Below are 20861 nucleotides of genomic sequence, written 5' to 3'. Positions count from 1 at the left end.
TTATTTTTTTAATTGAGTAAAAAATATACTGTTACTGGCCATCATGGCACATTGGTTTTAGGAAGCCAATTTATACTGGCCTCTCACCTTTTTGTATGGCTGAATACAACCTTAAAAATATTTCTTATCATTACAAAGTTTTTTTTATATTTTAAGTGTTACAATTTGAGACACAATATTAACGACAGTTATTATAAAAATATAACCTATTTTTGATGTGTAGGTAGGTATAGTGGTAGGTATTATGTCATATAAATTATACCTTCTACTTTTCATCGAATATGAGACGCTATAATCCGAATACCCTTAGTATCATAGTATATTTAAAGCTTTTTATCGAAGGTCGAGTTTCGACTATTAATTATATACTCTGTAACTGCTGTAAAATTGATGCTTGTCTTATAAAGTAAACTTATTAACATACAGCAAACATACAGCAAACGATCTTGAAATAGTAAAAGCAGGAAAACACAATATAATTTTCGACCCTTAAACAATCGATATTAGGTTTATTTTGCTTAGACGTTTCAGTGTAGCGGTGCTCGAAAACGTCTCAACGATTGCAAGCATGCAAATGACCAGCAGACGTTCATCGGTTGAGATGATCATAATGGTATTACAAAAATATACTTCTATTTTTTCTTTTTCATACAACTCACACACACAATTGAAGTATATACCCAATACAAATATAAATAGTCAATATTACATGAAGTTTTTGTACCGAGAAAGGGTTATTTTAAAGCTCTTTTCATTTTCAGCTTTTATATATAGACAGTTAAGTGTATTTGAGATATCAGTGCTAATAAGGTCGTACACAGATATCTTAACTTAACTAAACTGACGGTTTAAAGCAATTATATACTTTTCACAAAAGCACTTTGGTTTAGTTTAATTATTTGTGTACAACAGTATTAGCACTTATATTAAAATTACTATAAATTCGTTCAAATTATACAAAATGTTATTGAATCGTCAACCAGAGCGGAGTGTGGCATCAGTAAGGCGTGTGTGAAATAGTAGGAATTCAGATTAACATACATAAAAATCTCTTGTTTTCGCTATAATTTTTATCTGGTGGGAGGCTTCCGCCGTGGCTAGTCACCACCCTACCGACAAAGATGTGCCGCCTAGCGATTTAACGGGCCATCCAAGCAGGTTAACTTACAGTGGCATAAAAAATATCGCTAGGTTTAAACAGTGTTATGACCAATATATCTCTTAGACTGACGCTATTTCCGAAATGGTTGTTTATTAAAGGAACATTTCTCAATTTTTAGAATCGTCACTATTTATGAAAAGTTGTGTGGGAAGTTTTAACCGACTTACAAAAACGAAGGAGGTTCTCAATTCGGTTGTATTTTTTTTTTTTAATAGTAGTTTATGCAAATGTTGTATAATAAGGGGTATTAACACACGTGTGTAGGTTTATCTATAATGGTATCACATGAGTGTTTTAATACCTAATTATCGGCAATTGTATACAAAACTTTATCTACTCCCATAATATGAAACCTCGAGAAACAGTTAGCTTACTGTTTACATTAAAACAGCCAGTACCAGTAACCTAATATCATCCTGAGTATTTACAAATAAACTAAGTATTAATCATAATGAAAGAATTATTTATTGTAGTAATAATTATATATTTTGCATGCCTGGAATGCCCTCCCAACTTCCGTCTACCCCGATACCTATAATCTGCAGTGGCGTGCACTTTATAGAGTCGCAAAAGCACTGCATACCCAAATTTTTTTATATAACCCGTATTGGAGGGGATTTTTTCCATTTTATGCCATGTACCTGCTTGATGCATACCCTGGTCAGATACCCTGTGCACGCCACTGATAATCTGGGTACCTTCAAATCAAGAGTAAATATTTAATGTTGGAAGGTCCCAAAAGGTGTAATAGGCATAATATAAATGTTTAATACTGTTTTTTTTTCTATGGAATTCGAAAATTATAAAGAGACTTCCCCGCAGGTTTTCTTTCCACCATTATCCTTATTAATGTCTTAAAAGTGAAGACCCACAATGCTGCTTCAATGCAGGTTAGCGGACTCTGGAAATGTGGATAAGATTTTCATGCTTGCAATCAAGCATGAAAATCTTATGCTCACATAACACACGCCTTACGACTGGCAACACTCGATAATGTTTTAAAAAAAACATACCCTAATTATTGGTTTTCTCGGCAGCACTGCTATCCGACGATATCCCAACTTGGCCCAACAGCTGGGCAACGCTGGGCTCATTCAAAGTAAGGACCGCGTGCGCTTCGACCATCACCACCAGGGAATTGCGAGCCTCTTCGTGTGGCACGCCGTGGGCGCGAGTGGCGTGGGAGTACCACGCTCCCGTCGAAGGGAGAATAGAGACGCACCATTTACAGGACAATCTGTTAAAAATATCACAGATTCCATTAGTTCAAGAACAAAGGATACACGGAATGAACAACGAGTTGATATTGTGGAGATGTAACTTATAGAGAACTCCTATTATAGTATTAAGGACTACGTGAACGATAAAAACGCTTGGGTCTAACCAGGTTGCTTCTTTAATAGTTTTAAATGACAATGTGAGATGGTGATAACAAAAAAAACCGGCTTTTTTATATATTATATAAAAAAAACAAGCCAATATACATATTATATATATTTTTTATATAATATAAGCCATTTGCTTATTGAAGGACATTAGTTAAGAGGTTAAATAAACCTTGAAAAAGAGTAATGTTTCTTGCAAGCTTCTTCTCAGGAGAATCTTTAAACTGGTGGTAGAATAATTACAAACGGACAGACCTGATGTATCAAAGTGCTTATAAAGTAAGCCTTACTGTCCCACAGTCAGTGAACCAGTCTTCATACAAATTGCGTAATGTGACAGCACCGGTTGTCAGTTAAGGATAATTAATACTGAATACTAAATACTGAATGCTGGTTTGGCTTTATTAGCCATCTTTTTTTGTTTTTTCTTTCTATGGAAGGCGAAAATCCTCATGGATGCCTTGTGTTTGCCGAACTCCATTAGGAATGTTACCCAACAGCCAACAGACTGAAAAACCTCGTACCTAACTTGTACTTCCAGAAACCGCTGGCTTTATTAAAAACTACTTATGAGTACTAAAAATATTTTTTAACCATACCTGTTAGTCATATGCCTAGATTTGACATGTCTTCTCCGATATCCCCAACTGTTGTACACTCGGGGGCAGAAAGGGCATGGGAACGATGGATTTGCATAGCATGTACTGGTTTTGTCTGAAATTACATTTAAATTATCAGAACATAGAAAATATTACAATTATGACAATTATCTCCCCTGGGAAATTAATCTTCTCCCACGGCTTTAACAACTGTCAGATCAATATAAAGTGGAAATAATATCCAAATAATATATGTGTAATAATAAACAGGGGTAAACTTCTCCTATTCCATGTTCCCATGCTGTAGCATGTGGACATGTTAATTATATCCCTTGTCAGGTGGTACAATCAGGGGATATTTTTTTTGTCCCCTGCCTGTTGGTAGTATATGTTTAACAAATTATGATAAATATTTTTAGATTACTTAGATGGTAACATTTCTTTCATTAAATTTTGTGGATGCCTATGAAGATCTTCAAGTATGGGGGATGGGACTCTTGTCATTATCATCATCTCATTAATGTCCTACTGCTGGGAACCAGCCAATTCTCTCATCGCAGAGAGAGTTTTTTGAGCTTTGACCATCCTCTCTGATCCAATATATATATAAATATATATTAATATGTAACGACACTACACACACCGCCATCTAGTCCCAAAGTAAGCGTAGCTTGTGTTACGGGTACTAAGATGACTGATGAAAATTTTTTATGAATAATATACATAAATACTTATAATATACATATAAACACCAAGACACTGAACAACATTCATGTTCATCACACAAACATTTTCCAGTTGTGGGAATCGAACCCACGGCCTTGGACTCAGGAAGCAGGGTCGCTGCCCACTGCGCCAATCGGCCGTCAAATGCTTGAAGAATTTTATAACACCAACTTCCATAAGCTTTTAAAATGTTACTTTTCTTTATTCCACTATAAATAAGCCCTAGTCTGCATTCTTACCTGACAATGCATATCTAAGTTGCTAACAGGCTAACGTGATACCTGTGACTCGATAACACAATAAGTCTTCTGTGCAGGTTATTAAGACTAACATGTGATAGTAATGCTTAAGCCAGCCAAGCCACATTGGAGCAGTGTGATGATCATATACTCTTAAACCCTCTCTCCTAAGACAGATGCATACTACTCTGATTATGATCAAAATTGTACATCTAAAAACTATAATACAACCTGATAGTCACATAAGCAAAGCAGTGTAAAAGTTATTAATAAAAAGATCAAATACCTTTGACAACTTGGGCCTCATTAGAAACGAAATTTAAATTCTCAGTTGTTATACTCAAGGACTCTACAATCGTCCCACTCTGTAACACGGTTTCTACTTCTTTATCAATCTCTATTTCTTTTTCATCTTCTTGATCCATATTTTTCTCACAGACAACATTTAAACATGGTTGTGTACTGCTCACTTCATTTATGCACTTTTTTACATTACGGTCAGAAGACACAGTTGTACATACAGTTTTTTTTGTATAAGAAGGACTCTCAGGGCTTATAGTATATTTTTTTTCTGAACTATCGTCAAGTACTGCTAAATCGGTATCATTTGTGTTATCCCCTGAATAATCTGTTAGTGGTGAGCCTACTGGTTCAACTTTGGGTACAATATTCTGGAAGTGAAAAAGAACATATATGAAATTAACCTTAATATAATCTGATCAAATTATAAAAAGCTGCATCTCAAAAAATTCAGTTCTAAATTATTTTATTTAAAGAACACCAAACATAAGCTGTTTTTAAAACACCATGTCTGTCCTTTGTACTGACTCAAGCACCAGTTTGTACATAACCAAGAAGCCAGCAAGAAAATGCAAAACACATATATTCAAATTCAAATTCATTTATTTCAAGTAGGTCTACTTTATAAGCACTTTTGAAACGTCAAGTATGTATGTTTGTGTGACTCTACCACCGGTTCGGAAAGCAGATTCTACCGAGAAGAGCCGGCAAGTGTCATTACCAGCTGCTGTGTTTATTTTGTTTCTTTTTCCGTTTTAAATATACTAGTGGAAATGGCTTTCCTAATGTGCCAAATGCTCACAAGAATCAAAAGAAGAAATGTGGCTAATATTATCTTCCATTCCCATTGAAACTTAGACATAAGGCACAGAGTTATGAACACTCTTTCAAGGGAATGCTGCATTGCGTAAAAATTTCAAATGAATCCTCTAACAAGTTTTCAAGTTCTGCATATATAGCTAGCTGAATTTATATACATAGCTAAACAGGAGTAGTCTATGTGGAATACTTACAGAGTTTTTTGATGTATCAGAATTGGTAATGGCAACCACTGTGTCAAGTTTTAATAAAGTGGGTTTCTTTTGACTTTTGTTACTATTATTATCTTCCTGTTCACTCTTCTTCCGCTTTTTAGGTACAGTTTGAGTGGATGTAGCCGTTTTCTGAAATGTTAAATTGCTAAAGCTCTCTCTCTTAACATGAAATAAAATTCAGTTAGCATTTTCATGATAGCCAGAACCAAATTTGTAGGTCAAATTTAACGGTTTACTTAGCTATGGAACTGTACCACACTCCTATACATAACCCACTATGTAGCAAATTTATTATAACCCAGTTTTAAAATTCACACTAATATTTTTTTAATTTATTTTATGGCGTTGGATTCTAGTCCGCTAAGGCTGTCATACTCAAATACACCTAAACTTTAACTATCAAAACACAAAAATACATTGATTTAAGAAAGTTCATACAGTATTTTGTATTCAATATTCATGTTTGGCAATCAATACAAAACACTGTTCCCTACAATTGTGATGAATTATATAAAGGTATATTCACGAACATATACTTTCTATAACAACTAATAGGCTGTTTCTGTTTAATTATTGCAATAAAAGTACTTTATTTATTTGTTTAGCTTTTTTATCATTAACTGTTACCCCGTTATCCATACTTCCATTTTGATATTATAAATGCAAAAGTGTGTTTGTTTTTCCTTACTTTAAGCCCATTATACAATCAAACAGTGTCTTTTTGGAATATAGAATGAAGATTAACATAGGCTAGTTTTTATAAAAAAAGGCTACTATTTAGGGTTTGTAAAAAATACTGTAATAAATGCTGACAAATAATATTTGCAACAGCTAGTAAGTTTCACTTCAGGCATGCAGATTTCTTGCAATGCTTTCCTTTACCGTAAGCAAATGATATTTAATTGCTTAAAACGCAAATAACTCTGGTATGTTATAGGTGCGTGAAGCAGATCAAATTTAGTCTCCATTAAAGAGAAGCCAAAGCCTAAACTACTAGCTAGAGTATCAGCTATTAGTCAGTGTTTATTTAAGTAAATACAAGAGAGGTTATTGGAAAAGAGAGGTTATTGGAATAGTCTAATTAACTATATACTTTTAGTATTAAAAATATTCAATACCTCATCGTCACGGCCTGCATCGTTACCAGTGGACAAACCACATATTCTTAGAGCTTCGGCAGTCTTCAATAGAATAGGCAGAAACTCCTCAGTCACATTAACCTCACCGTTGTACATAAATCTTAAAAGTGTTCGTAAGGAATCCGTATTGATATCATGTAGCACTATAATTGGATCTTTGTGGGGGTTTTGCTGCAAAATATACGTGGGCGTTACGACAAAAAATTTCAACCTCGCAATCTTATAAAATAGTAGTGCGGACTTTTTAAATGAATGGTTTATGTACCCACCTGGAAGATACTTCTAAAAACAGTACTATTCGCCGAAAGAATAACTTTGTGTGCCTTAAAACTATGGCCCTCAGACACAAGTGTTACATCCGATAAATTTTCGTCCTTAAATAACTCTTTGACGTTAGTTAAAATGTTACTCTGATAACCATTCCATTTTAAACTGATTTCGTGATTTGCCATTGTGCATCGACATGCAGTAGACTTTTAATAAGGTAAAATTGGGGAAACAAACAAAAAATGCGTGTATACAACCAATGTGAAAGAAAACAACTGTGTTGCAGTTACAAAAAATAATAATGCTCTTTATGTACACAGAGATGTGTTTCTGGACGAAACGTATAAAAGAAACGGACCATTTGTTTGTATTTTCTTTTGACTTAGACAAAAACTTGGAACTAAATCATTATAAGTAACTTGAGTTAATGATTATTATTTAAACATTATAGATATAGGTAGATCCATTTATTTCAGAGTTTCAGTTTTCAGTACCGGAGATTAAAAAGGCTAGAATGTAATAACGCTAGAAAAACATAAAAATAGCGCCATTTGAATGGCGCGATAGTTTAAAAAACAATGTGATCCGTGATATTATAATGACTTCTTTTGAATTTTTAGAGTAACGCTGAAATTTCAAAAAATTTAAATATGTGCTTTTTATTCATTTTCTTTGAAAAATCAGTTTCAAAGTCCCTTACTTTGGACTACTTACTTATAGGTAGGTCAAGAAGTAATGATTATAACAGGCTATCATCCCTCCGCTACCTCATCGTTGTTCACCATGGGTTAGTTTTTATCGGAACCCCAAAAAGGTTGTTACATAGCACATTTTATCATATTGACCTTGTTTGTATTGATTAGTTAGGTTTGACCTGTTTACGAATGATAAAAAATAATAACAGATTCAATGATTAATAAAAGGTCAGCTATTCAGTACCTAATGACAAGATATATAAATCCAATTTAATATGTCAATAATAATAGGTATATCTGCCACTCTGAATTCTATGATATCTACCTTTGTATTTTGCTTTATCTAAACATATATCTATGTCTGTGCCTACAAAAACATTGGTTTGTCTTTCGTGAATAACCTTACTTATTTTTATACTATTATGCTACTTAGGTACCTACATCGATATTCGAAATTTATGTTAACTAGACTGGAAAAGGGGTTTTAGGGACTCCATCCAAAAAATTAGTTGTTATCACTGATTAAGAAATATTAAAATTTCAAATATCATAAATTGACAACCTTATGAAATTGTAATGACTTGAATTGGATATATACACGTGTAAGTGTGTGCGTATTGACACATGTGAATTATTGTTTTATAGAGAGTCATTTAGAAATGTGGTAGCAACTTATCAAAGTTTCTGCCGTATCTATGAATCTACCGCAATTGTTTGAGTTACGACCATCGTCGCACCGCTCCGCTACCACTCGATACAGAATGCTTCTTAACACCAAACTATTAATTGAATTTTCTTATTTTTTTTTATTAATTATTATTCTTTACCAATGAATAGTCTGAATGGGGTCTACGAAGATTGCGCTTTCATTTAAGAGGTATCCATTCTAGTATCTTGGAACCCTAGCGAATAAATAAATAAATAATGTATGGCATATATGTATGGCATTAAGACGACGTTAGCATAAAGTGGATATCTAAAACACGCAGACGAAGTCACGGGCACCGCTTTTATTTACGTGCAGACAAACAAAATCACCGCATCGCATTCGTAATAGACAAATACTTATCAGTTAACTCTTAATCCGTCTGCATAAAGTGGATATCTAGAATACGTAGACGAAGTCACGGGAACTGCTATTATTTACGTGCAGACAAACAAAATCACCGGATCGCATTCGTAATAGACAACTACTTATCAGTTAACTCTTAATCCGTCTGTGATAAACAATAGACATTGTTTCAAAAATTAACAGAAATGTTAGTATTGTTGCATCAAAGCATAAATAAACATCCGCACCTCGACCACCGAAAAAAAAACTATAATGGCAGCTATAAAGCTGGTTTTAGAAGTTCTGTTTTTGTATGCATCTGCTTGTTTTGGTTCAGTAGTAGCAAGTGAAGAAGGGTTGGAAAACCTCTACAATAATATCAAGGAAGACGCTACATTGGATACTGTATGTATTGTGTATTTTTTTATATTAATAGTACACTCCATGGCATATTTGAGAAAACATTTTTAAGTTTACTAAAACTACTACTTTTTGTCTTATTCCACGACATGTTAGCCCTTAGCTGCCTGGTGATCCGACATGGTGGTCAGTGATAATGTAGTTTAAGATTGTAGCGGGCTAACTTCTTAGAGGTATATAAAACCCATAAACCCTAATCAGTTCCAACGGAAGGCTAAGCCACTTGGCGGCACGGCCTTTTCGCAGGGCGGTAACTAACTACCATCGAAGCCTCCCACCAGACCAGACAAAATTCAGATTATTTATGTGCCCGGCGGGGATCGAGCCCGGGTCCTCATTAAATCATACCGCTTACCACTGCGCCAGATAGAACATCATTCATCAAACAACAACTAACAAAAAAGTTAATAAACTCGTAGCACACGTAGATACCCGACTGGTTGTGCGTCAAATGTTTTTATAATCGGTGAAGATAATATCACAAACGTTTAGCTTTCGACATAAACCTGATGAAGAACTTCAGAAATTCAGTACCGAGCCACGTAAAGTTTTGCAATCCGCACAGTAGTTTAGTTATCTCGTCTATTTAACGACGTCGAGTGTCCGACCGTACAGATAACTCATTCTTCTCAGTGGGATCGCTATTGTCAGAACGATCGTGGTCTTCATTTAAGTGTTGTGGTACACTTTTCTCTGACAGCTGCCTTCCTCGTACACTCAAGTAAAGGGACAGCTACTGCAGCCTTTATTTGATCGACCCATCTTATGGGCGATCTTGCGCGTGCTCTGGGTGCCCTCAACCCTTCCTTGGACAACTAGAAGTTTAATTAAGTCACTGTATCTTCTTAAATAATGAATACATTTTTATTATAAAAAGCAAGAACTGTTTAATTGTTAGTTCCCTTTTCGGCTCAACCGCTGAACCGATCTTGATGAAAGTTGCAGAGAGATGGCTTGTATCCGTAAGGGTGACATAGAATACCTTTATCGCGGAAAATTATCTAAAATTAGTTTCTGCGGGACTTAGAAGTAACCATTGAAACCCATGAATTTGAATGACTTGACTGATATTGAGGAAATGTAGCATAGAAAAAACTTGCATCCTAGAGACACATTTAGGATACTTTTATCTTGATAAAACGCATGGTTTCCGAAGTAGTTAAATAATAATATTTCTATTTTTTTTAATCAAATTTTATTTAGTTTACTCTCGTGAGGAAATACGGCTACCCATGTGAAATACATCGCATGTACACAGAAGACAAGTATGTCCTTGAGATGCATCGAATTCCATATGGTAAATACAACACCAGTAGGGAGAACCGACCCGTAGTGTTATTGCAACATGGACTGCTATCAACATCTGCTGAATGGGTCTTAATGGGAACCGATAAAGGATTAGGTAAATTATATCTCAGTACTCTTAATCTTGGCTTCTTCTTTCTTTGATGGAATTCCGATTTTTTTTTACTACAAGTAAACTTTTGACAGACTATTTGGAAGAACATTTACGCATTGAATTAGAAATGGACTATATAGTAGATAAATCCAAACTATCACGGTCGTCTTTAGATGCCCAGTTTATCTGAACAAAAGACGATGAAACGAGAAGATAATAGTAAGTAAAAGAGACGATACCGACCAGACGATATAGACCAGATAATATTAAAGATACTATGAACATATATATATTGAAGGGACAAAATCGAGCTAAAAACTGGTTCTCAAATTCGGTGTTAATCAAAGATTGACCAATAAATGAGAACCTATTTTAAGCTGGATGTCGGTTTATTAATGCAGGGCTATATTATATAGCCGGTACAAGGGTAGATATGATGATATGCGACAATTCGATATCAGATTAGACAAAAGCAGACAATACCATAATATACAAGGAGATAGTTGACGAGACGATGTACATATCTAAAGTAAGACGATAGAAAAAATGATGAGGGCTAAAATTTGTAACAGTAAATTACGATATCACAAGAGAAAAATTACACAAAAAAAACTAGACTATAATGCAGGTAGAAATAGGATACATGTATAAGTTAGAGGAGACGTTAGATTGGAAGTCATCTAGTCACCTCGTTGGGAGCCGACCAACAATGCGTTTACCGGTGCGGAGTCTCCATTCAAGCACCTTGGGAGTTGGTACCTCGACCTTTATCGATTCTTCGCTACTTGCCCCGCCCATCGCCACTTCGGGTCTTTTTGATATATGTCGGTAACTCTACTTCTCTACGAATCTCTTCATTTCTGATTTGATCACCTGAATAAACTTCCACATGAGTCAGTTAAATATAGGATTTGGTTACCATCATCGCTATAACTACCAAATAGAAAGTTTACTTTTTTCTTACCTTTGGAAGACGCTACTTAAATTTTTACCTTTGTCTCATTTTACTCTTTCAGGCTACCTCCTAGCTGAAGCAGGATATGACGTATGGATGGGTAACGCTAGGGGCAACACGTATTCACGCAGCCACGTCTCAATAAAACCATCCTCGACAATATTTTGGAAGTTTAGCTGGCACGAGATCGGCTACTACGACCTGCCAGCCATGATAGACTACGTTATAAAAGAAACTGGTTGTCCGAAAATCCAGTACGTGGCATTCTCTCAGGGGACCACAGCATTCTGGGTTATGGCTTCAACGAGACCGGAGTATAACGACAAAATTATAGCAATGCAGGCTCTAGCTCCCGTTGCTTATGTTGGGAACATCAGAAGTCCTCTCATCAAGGCAATTGCGCCTTTTACTAATTCTTTAGAAGTAAGTTGCAGTAAGTGTAACATGAATAATTTCGTACAAAACTAAGTATCCAATCTTAATAAACTGTCTGTTCTGAGTCCTTTTTTAACCGACTTACAAAAAAGGAGGAGTTTCTCAATTTTTTTTATGTTTGTTAGCTCTAAACTCTATATTTATAAATCCATTTGAAAAATGATTTTTATGCAACCTGCAGGCTGCATGGCTGAGAGTTCTCGATAATGTTCTCAACGGCGTGTAAAGTCCGACAATCCGCACTAGGCCAGCGCGGTGGACTACGGCATTGACCCCTTCTCATTGTGGGAGAAGACCCGTGTCCTGTAGTGGGTCGGTAATGGGTCTATATGATGATGATGTCGATATAAAAAGGTATACAAAATATATGATCAGTGCATAGTAAAGTTCTACATTTTTCTTGGCACCGACTTAAAAATGTTGTAGAAAATATTTATTTCTTGCTTTTGTTGTATAACAAAGTCAGTTATTTTTTGCCAACAACTTTTTGTAAGTAAATTTAAAGTATCAGACCGTTAAGTTTAGACATTGCTAAAAGATCATTTTCGATCTTGAACAAGGAAACCAATAATTTTATCCACAGTTTCAATATTCAACCGTATATATAAAAGTTTTGAGATTTAGAAGAAATCGTACCTATTCGATGCTAAGGAGTCTGATCAACTATAAAGGCAACGATAATAAGTAGGTAAATAAATGTCTAGTGATTGAGTGTTGGTACTGAAATCTGAAGAGGTAAAGCAACATAAAATACAAATCGCAATCACAAGTGGCGATACAAAATTGTGCTACTGTTTGCATTACAGGTCATTAGCTTTAACACTATCAGTTAACTTGTGTAGCACCACACTGAGTTATTTTTTCAATATTCAATCTAATCTTAACATTAATAACTTTCATCAGAACCAGAAGGGGTATAGTTTAGGCCACAGTCCACCACGCTGGCCCAGATTGGTAGACTTCAAACGCCCGACAAAATATTATAGAGAACTCTGGACTCTGTAAAGCAAGTAATATTTAATTACTTATATTAAAAACGCACATGACTCTGAAAAGTCAGAGGGGATGCTGGGAATTGTACTCGCCCGCCCTTAAAAGGGTTTCTGATTCCTTTAATAACTTTAGGTAGCTGAAAATGCATGGCTTCTTTAACAAATAACCACATCGCTAAGATTTTATGAAGCCAGTAGCAATGCTTCGTCGATCTTGGAGTCCTGCGTATGATATAGAACACTTTTAATTTAAGCGTCACTAATGCCCGTTTTCACTAATCCTAGGAATCGCCTAAATCGAATGCCTAACGAATTAGGCCATGTCTTCGTTCCTCAATTTTGTGTTTAAATAATGACCATTATCACGTGTTGTTAGTACATGTTAACACCAAAAAAAAAATATATTTACGTCAAAATTTATAGAAAAATGTTTCAGAGAATAATGCGTTTGATCGGCTCTAATGAGTTTATGGCGAACGGCTGGATAAACGAGATAGCGGGACAAAAGCTATGCCTCGAGGAATCCATCACACAGTCCCTATGCACTAACATATTATTTCTACTATGTGGATATAACGCTCAACAATTGAACAGAGTAAGTTTTTTTTTATTAAAATACAACTAATAACCAAGCTAACGCCCGTTTTCAATAAACCTAGGAAACACTTAAACCGGATGCGTAATTATTTGGGTGATTCTTAGTGCAAAATAACGTTTCACCGTCATGAAGATGATCATTAACGAGAAATTAAAAATATGATAATACAAACAAAAAGGCAAGAATCATAGAAAAGAGTTACCTGGTAAAAATCGATTGGTGAAGAAATCTTCTTTGATTAGGCATTGCAACACAGTCAGTGCCAATTCTGGTGTAGGTATACAAAACTATGTAAGTTTTATCTAAATGGGCAAGTCTGAAGCACTGTTTTATATATTTTCCAACGCCTTTAAGAACACTTATTTAAGACCAATAAGTTCAGTTTAGTTATTTGTGTACCATAGAACTGGCACCATTAAATATTTAACTATCCATTTGTATAAGTAGTAAACAACACTGACAGTAGACAGTAGACAACTTAGCCTAATGTCAAATCGATTTTTCTTTCAGACAATGCTTCCAGTTGTTTTAGGTCACACTCCAGCTGGCGCGTCCACAAGGCAAATGATTCATTTCGGACAATTGTATAATTCAAAAAAATTCACGAACTTCAATCACGGTTGGCTCAAAAACAAACGCACTTATGGCACGTTCACACCACCCGCTTACAACTTGAGTGCCATAACAACACCGATTTTTTTGCATTACGGCGATAACGACTGGCTTGCGGCCCCAGAAGACGTAAACTATCTATGGAGAGAAATAAAATCCGTTATAGGTAAATACAGAGTGCCGCATCCGAAATTCAATCATTTGGATTTCATATTCGCGATCGATGCAAAAAAACTTATATACAATCGCATAATAAATATTATGTCGCGTTTTATTTAAATAAAAGATTTTAAATACATTTTTTCTTTTAATAACAGAATACCACAACATGCACAATTTACATTATTTTAAATTCTATTTTACACTTCGGTTGTAGACGCCTGAAAGGAAAATAAAAGTTAAACATATATAATATATTTATATATAGTATAGACAGGCTATAATAAAGTATAGACTTATCTAAAAAGAGCCTCTATCTTGCTTTCCTAAAAGTACCTACCTATATTATTTACTTTTTAGTTAAGTAGGCTGAAAATGGTCTACTTATTACCTAAATATACCATTTCTTTATACTTAAAACTCGCAAAAATCAATTAAATATGATATCAAGTAGGTCATAATTTCTGATTTATTTCCGGATATTTCGAAGTACATTAATTCAGATGTATATTGGCTACCATAAGGAGGCACCAATCAAAAAATAGTTTAAAATGATTTGCATGGACTGGTTCGCAATAATACTGACATAAATTCTGCAATGGATTAGCTTGCAAAACGATATATTCATTTCAACCAATTGACGTCCACTGCTAGACATAGGACAATCCACGGTCATAGCTCGCCGCTTGCCTCCAGCGGCTCGCAGCGACTCGCCTGATGTCACCGGTCCACCTCGTTGGGGCCTATCTACGCTGCGTTTACCGGTGCGGGGTCGCCATTCCAGCACCTTAAGACCCCAACATCCATCTGTTCTCCGAGCTAGGTGCCCTGCCTATTGCCACTTCAGCTTCGCGACTCGCTGAGCAATGTCGGTAACTATAGTTCTCTTACGGATCTCCTCATTTCTTATTTGATAACGTAGAGATACTTCTAGCATAGCTCTCCCCATCGCCCGCTGAGTGACTCGCCTTCTTATGAAGCCAATAGTTAGCGACCACGTCTCAGACCCGTAAGTCATCACTGGCAACACGCAATGTTCGAAGACTTTAGTCTTTAAGCACTGAGGGATTTTGGACGAGAACGATATATGATATGTACCTAATGTTGTTAGTTAGTAGTTGTTAGAATCTTATATTAGAGTAAGTACTCCGCATCTTAGATTCATGCTCATTGAAATGCAATCAATAATTAATGTTGTAGTTTTTTACTTACAAATACATCCGATAATGATTTGGATGACACAGAGGAACAAGAGGGTACCGATCTACTAGCGTGGACTTGGTGGTAAGAAGCGTCTATCTGAACTTCTTTCGGGTCACATTGTCTTTGATTCGCTATAGTAAGTTCTCTTCTTACAATAGCCCCAAATGTGTTATGTACTGTTAACCAAAAAAAAAAAATAAGTACCGTTATCTAAGTTACCTATTGTACACAAATGTCTAAACTAGACTAAATTGACAGGTCTAAAATTAGTGCTGCCCTATTCACACCTTTTTTCCTATGGATACAGCAGTATTTCTAGACCTGCCAAATCGGTTTAGCTTAGAGATTTATTTATGTACGACATAATCAACAACATAATGTTACTTTTGTTATTAATTACCTTTAGTCAAAATTTTAATTGGATCCTGTTTATTCTTCCAACAACAATTTAGATCTACTAAATTTTCATTTATATCTCTGGAGCCATTGGTTTTATGTAATACTTGTAACATCGAAACATGTTTGAAGTTCTGCAAAATAATTTGATAACTTGATAAAAAACATTTATCTGTTGTTTTATACTACTAATTTGTTAATTTAAAAAAAAGTAAGTAGATATTAATATTATTTTCTTCCATTTGTTTTTATACACATAGTATTTATTTAACAACTTTTTAACAACTTATGTTTTAAGACTTTTTTAAATATTTATATTTCGCATAGATATCTACTCTACTTGTTACTACTCTGTATATATATATATATCCTCCTGGCCGTATCCGACCACAGCGACTCCTTCTAGCTATTATGAGCGTACCTGATGTGCTCTCCAGTGACATCACATTATTCACACATCGCCATCTAGCCTCAAAGTAAGCATAGCTTGTGTTATGGGTACTAAGATGACTGATGAATAATTATATGAAAAATATACATAAATAATTATAATAAGTCAAAGTCAAAGTCAAACATATCTTTATTCAAGTAGGCCCATAGGTGGCACTTTTGATGCGTACATAAGAATTACACGGTAGTGAGATGATGGCGATAACCACATTCGTAAACTTAAAACTAAAGCTACGAGGGTTCCAAACGCGTCCTGGTCTAAGAAGCCCACAACAAACTTAGCCGGGTGTTTTTCTTTGTTATCACCATTTCACAATATAACACCCAGACACCGAAAAACATTCATGTTCATCACACAAACATTGTCCAGTTGTGGGAATCGAACCCACGGCCTTGGCTCAGAAAGCAGGGTCGCTGCCCACTGCGCCACTCTGCCGTCAAATGTAATAATAAACAGCGATAAACTTTTCCTTCCTTTTATCATTGAATTTGCAATGGCGTGGCTCAAAATTTACTCCAGGTTAGGTCATCACATCAACCCATTACCGGCCCACTACAGAGCAGGGGTCTCCTCCCACATTGAGAAGGGGGTTAAGGCCGTAGTCCACCACGCTGGCCCAGTGCGGATTGGTGGACTAGGTTAGTTACTTAGCTTTTATTTATCAATAACGACTAGCTCCTCGATTGCGTAGACTTGATCTTCGATTTTATAAAGTACATTATGCAATATTTGGATATAATAGCCTTAAATTATATCAGACTGTCAGTTCGTTAATTTATTCCAAATTTTGTTTACTAACCTTTTCTACAATATAGTATATGAACACAAGAATTACCTCATTTTCACAATTTTTTAAAGTTATGATCATTTCAGAATCTATGTTCTTCAAAGTGGTTTCTGCTTCGCAGTACGATTCGTACGGTTTCGGTATCACAGACGCTTTGTTATCAGAAGTGATCATTGTAGAACACAAAGGTGCATATTTCCTTGCCATATTCTGCAGTTGGACTTTTAGTGAAGTGTTTTCTGTTTTAAGCTGACCCAATTCATCGCTTTGCATGTTATATTGTTTTTGTAAATAAACAAGATTATTTTTACACATATTGATTTCCTCAGCATCTATATGACAAGCATCACCTCCAAAATCCACAGTTCTTCCTCTGAACGAGGTACATCTGCTTATTTTTTTAACTAACAATTTAGATCTACCATTGTTTCTAATGTCTCTTATAGGATTTGTTACCGTTGCCTTATCCTCACAGATATAATGCTTTTCATTTAAAATTTCACTGTCGACAGTAGAATTATCATCATCATCGATCATATATCGCGAATTATTAAGGGTTATGATTTTCTTGAAATAATTTGTGTATGATTTCCAGGTATATGTCGGTTTTTCATTTATTTGTTTACTTATAATCGGTGTTAATTGTTTAACAACAAGTGCTTGTTTTATTAGTTCCTTTTGCCACGCTTTGGCCACACTTTGAACACTTTTATTACTGGTGCTTTCTACATCGTCATTCTTCGGGATACTTATTTTAAATATTCTTTCCGTAATTATTTTCCAAAACATTTTTAAACTTTTTAGAGCATCTAAACATTTTTCACAAGGCCAATGACTTGTTTCAAACTCTTCCTATAACAAATTTAATAGATTTTTTATTTATTGAATTTTACAAAACAATTTTACTGTTAAACAAATAAGGATTCTCAATAAAATAATTTAATTCAGTGATACGTTTATGATTATTACACTTATTTATTTTAAAAGTTAAATACAATAAGATTAAAATAAATATTTTACCGCTGCGAAATATTTTTCAAAATTCTCGTCGCCTTTTAAACATTCTTTCATTGCATGACATGAATTGCAAATACTTTCTAGAACAACCTTTGATTTACAATTCGGGTGACATCTTGGCGTAGACTGCAACAAATAAATCTCTTTACATAAACCATAATTATTATACTTAATGTTAGCAACATAACTGCACTCGATTCGCATTAAAAATATTACCAAGTGTAGAAAAACGTTTACCCACAAGTAAATAGAGCTAAAATTTATTTAACCTAACAAAAAAGGTTTATTATTCTAACTGTTTCAATATTTGAAGATTTGGCTATCGTAGTAGATATGTAAAAGGGAATTTTGCCCTGGAGTTCTAGCAAGAATACAGCACTATTTGAAAAAATCTGAAGAACAAATGCTGAATGGCTATACGCAAATAATAAGATTAACTCCACACAAAGATAAGTTTACGTAACACCAATAGTTGGTACGTCAAGCCCTAAATTACTGCTATATATAATATTTAGACTACTATATTAGTGACAGAAGTACTTTGGTTTAAAACTTGTTAAATCTAAGGTTTTAACGGATTTTCTGAATAACAAATTTGTTGAAGTGAAACTTCTTTATCGGCGTTGGAAAAAAATTACCGTTACATTTTTCGGTTACGCGTCACATTTTTTCGTTACGCGCCATATATTTCTTGTCACTTTTCACTTTCAATTGTCAAAGTCTGATAAGAGCTCATGTTCATGACCTGGATGATTCGATTGTTAAAAATTCGAATGTTCTAGTTCTATATGAAACATGACTGTACAATGACAGTAAAGTAAACATCACTAACTTCAAATGCATCGCAAAATTTAAACGGCTGAACACAAGAGAAGCAGGTGTAGGAATATATCATAATTCTAATGATTTTGTCAACATTGTAACTTCCACAATTGATTTTTCTGTTCTTTCTCCTGACTTTCATGGGCAATGGCAAGTGGAAAATGGGATGAAAACTTTGATCGTTGCACTATCTGTATCTCCTAATCAGAAGTTTGACGATATTATTAATTTTCTTCACGATTCATTGTAGTCATACACAAGTGGAGGTGCCTCTTTAATCGGTAACAATAATAATATAACACCGATGATTTTAAGTGCAGACAATTGATGGAGTTTTTACTCGGTTACTAAATTTTGTGGAATGTAAACAATATATTACATATTTCAGTTACCATAAGCCATTATTAACAAAAATATATAATAACGATAACAATGATAGTAATAATTCTATTTTAATCAACGAAATGATATAATATTTTTTAGTAATAAGGTAAAATTATGAGATAAAATGAAAAAATTGTATTATTTGTATTCATGCCTATGATAATAATAAAGTTGCATATAGAAGATCATTTTTCGAAAAATAAGGCCATAAAGAAGTTTCACTTCTAACATGTGTGTAGTACACGCACACATTTGTTTTTTTTTATTTCGTTCGCTTACCCTTCCACGACTTCTCCTCGTCATAGCTTTCAAACAACCAGACACCGTGTGTACAGGGATAACACAAATGGGCATATCACTCTTTATCCATTCCCTGATGTAGCGGTCTCGCACCTCGATATCATGACTCCATGCTCTCACATCCAAGCAGGAATCATATGCTTTGATTTTTCCCTCGTTACGTGACAACAGATTTAATTTATTCTGACCTGCACAAAACATTAAATAAACTTTTTTACATTAAGCATTTCTATTAGTTATTTATTTATTAAATCTATATTTGGTTTTATTTTAGAAGGTACGCAAAATAAGGAAGGGCTACGGCGTATTTTTATTGTTTTTTTAACTTATTTGTTCTTGTGTAATTTTGAGTCGAAAAGTAATTAAAAATTCAAACTGGCATCTTTGATTGACATTCAATCAAGGCTGCCAATATAATTAATGCCACGCAATACACACGCAATGATTTAAATTCACCCAGATGTTTAGCCTCAACGCATTGGACAAATTATTTGATTATTTTATATAAAATAGGATTATAAATGGTATCTCGAATCTCGAAAATGATCGCTAACTATTATAATGTCTGTTGGTAACTCAAACTCAAACTCAAAATTCATTTATTTCAAGAAGGTCTACTTTACAAGCACTTTTGAAACCTCAAGTTTGTATGTTTGTATTGACTCTTCCACAGGTTCGGAAAGCAAATTCTACCAGAGCCAGCAAGAAACACAGTAGTTGCTCTTTTCCAACATCGACGTATAAACGAAAATACATATAAGTACCTATTCAATTACTTAGTTATAGTCATTACGTGTCTGAGGATCAGACGTTAGATAATTAAAGATTTCACTGCTAAGAATTGACGTTTTCATTTGCATATCTACTTATCAGTTTCAAACTTGTGTAATCGTATTTTTACAGAGAAGACATATTATTTATCATTTTAAATGATATAAACATATTTCAATCAATGTTTTAAATGAAGTCACAAGCGTTGTCGACTCGATGTTTCGCTTTGTATATACGTAGTTTTATTCTCTAGTAAAATAAGTAAATGAATGAATAAATAATTTAATACACATTAAAGTTAAGTTAAATAAAACACAAGATGCTGCGTAGTAAGACAGCTTTCAAGCGTTCTTTTGGCGTGACAGTGATAACTTAGCACCTATCTGTCAATAAACCGTGTACCAATCATAATAATTATTATTCTTAGATATTATAATTATTTAATACAATTGTAATAAAATAGATTAACAAGTTTTTGAAGTTATACTTATTTTGGCGCGTTTGGGTAAAATTATGAGAGTAAATTTTTACGATGCCGCGCGCATCACACCGTCACAATAACA

The 20861-nt window shown here is 34.5% G+C and overlaps 3 protein-coding genes across 4 annotated transcripts; 1 reads left to right on the top strand and 2 right to left on the bottom strand.

Annotated features, from left to right (window-relative positions):
• Positions 1–1842: 1842 nt before the first annotated feature.
• On the bottom strand, positions 1843–7102 carry LOC120637123 (longitudinals lacking protein, isoforms H/M/V-like). The gene is made up of 6 exons (XM_039908781.1): positions 6854–7102; positions 6564–6755; positions 5425–5574; positions 4398–4782; positions 3147–3261; positions 1843–2399 (listed from the first exon to the last, which is right to left on the bottom strand). The coding sequence occupies exons 1-6, from the start codon at positions 7034–7036 to the stop codon at positions 2177–2179; spliced, it is 1248 nt and encodes a 415-aa protein (XP_039764715.1). The 5' UTR covers positions 7037–7102; the 3' UTR covers positions 1843–2176.
• Positions 7103–8836: 1734 nt separating this feature from the next.
• Positions 8837–14287, top strand: LOC120637223 (lipase 3-like). Its single transcript, XM_039908943.1, has 5 exons — positions 8837–9002; positions 10221–10419; positions 11433–11794; positions 13235–13393; positions 13907–14287. The coding sequence occupies exons 1-5, from the start codon at positions 8871–8873 to the stop codon at positions 14285–14287; spliced, it is 1233 nt and encodes a 410-aa protein (XP_039764877.1). The 5' UTR covers positions 8837–8870.
• Positions 14288–14319: 32 nt separating this feature from the next.
• Positions 14320–19741, bottom strand: LOC120637237. Of its 2 annotated transcripts, XM_039908959.1 has the most exons (6): positions 19507–19741; positions 18025–18147; positions 17053–17856; positions 15771–15900; positions 15380–15546; positions 14320–14388 (listed from the first exon to the last, which is right to left on the bottom strand). In XM_039908959.1, the coding sequence occupies exons 1-6, from the start codon at positions 19726–19728 to the stop codon at positions 14368–14370; spliced, it is 1467 nt and encodes a 488-aa protein (XP_039764893.1). In that variant the 5' UTR covers positions 19729–19741; the 3' UTR covers positions 14320–14367. The 2 variants fall into 2 exon arrangements, with proteins under 2 accessions (XP_039764893.1, XP_039764894.1); XM_039908960.1 differs by lacking the exon at positions 15380–15546.
• Between the last annotated feature and the right edge of the window lie 1120 nt (positions 19742–20861).

This window comes from Pararge aegeria, chromosome 3, assembly GCF_905163445.1.
Source record: "Pararge aegeria chromosome 3, ilParAegt1.1, whole genome shotgun sequence".
Taxonomy (NCBI): Eukaryota; Metazoa; Arthropoda; class Insecta; order Lepidoptera; family Nymphalidae; genus Pararge; species Pararge aegeria.
Note: the sequence above shows the minus strand (reverse complement) of the source record. Positions and strands in the feature narration are given on the sequence as shown.

Bases quoted from the DNA above. Each gene is read 5' to 3' on its own strand.
- LOC120637123 (XM_039908781.1), bottom strand. From the start codon at position 7,036: ATGGCAAATCACGAAATCAGTTTAAAATGGAATGGTTATCAGAGTAAC. The intron at 6,756-6,853 runs GTGGGTACATAA...TATATTTTGCAG, and splicing joins TTTTTAGAAGTATCTTCCAG to CAAAACCCCCACAAAGATCC. The intron at 4,783-5,424 runs GTAAGTATTCCA...TTTCACTTCCAG, and splicing joins CTGATACATCAAAAAACTCT to AATATTGTACCCAAAGTTGA.
- LOC120637223 (XM_039908943.1), top strand. From the start codon at position 8,871: ATGGCAGCTATAAAGCTGGTTTTAGAAGTTCTGTTTTTGTATGCATCT. The intron at 9,003-10,220 runs GTATGTATTGTG...AATTTTATTTAG, and splicing joins AAGACGCTACATTGGATACT to TTTACTCTCGTGAGGAAATA. The intron at 11,795-13,234 runs GTAAGTTGCAGT...AAAATGTTTCAG, and splicing joins CTTTTACTAATTCTTTAGAA to AGAATAATGCGTTTGATCGG.
- LOC120637237 (XM_039908959.1), bottom strand. From the start codon at position 19,728: ATGTTTTGTGCAGGTCAGAATAAATTAAATCTGTTGTCACGTAACGAG. The intron at 18,148-19,506 runs GTAAGCGAACGA...TATTTGTTGCAG, and splicing joins CGAGGAGAAGTCGTGGAAGG to TCTACGCCAAGATGTCACCC. The intron at 17,857-18,024 runs GTAAAATATTTA...AATTTGTTATAG, and splicing joins TTGAAAAATATTTCGCAGCG to GAAGAGTTTGAAACAAGTCA.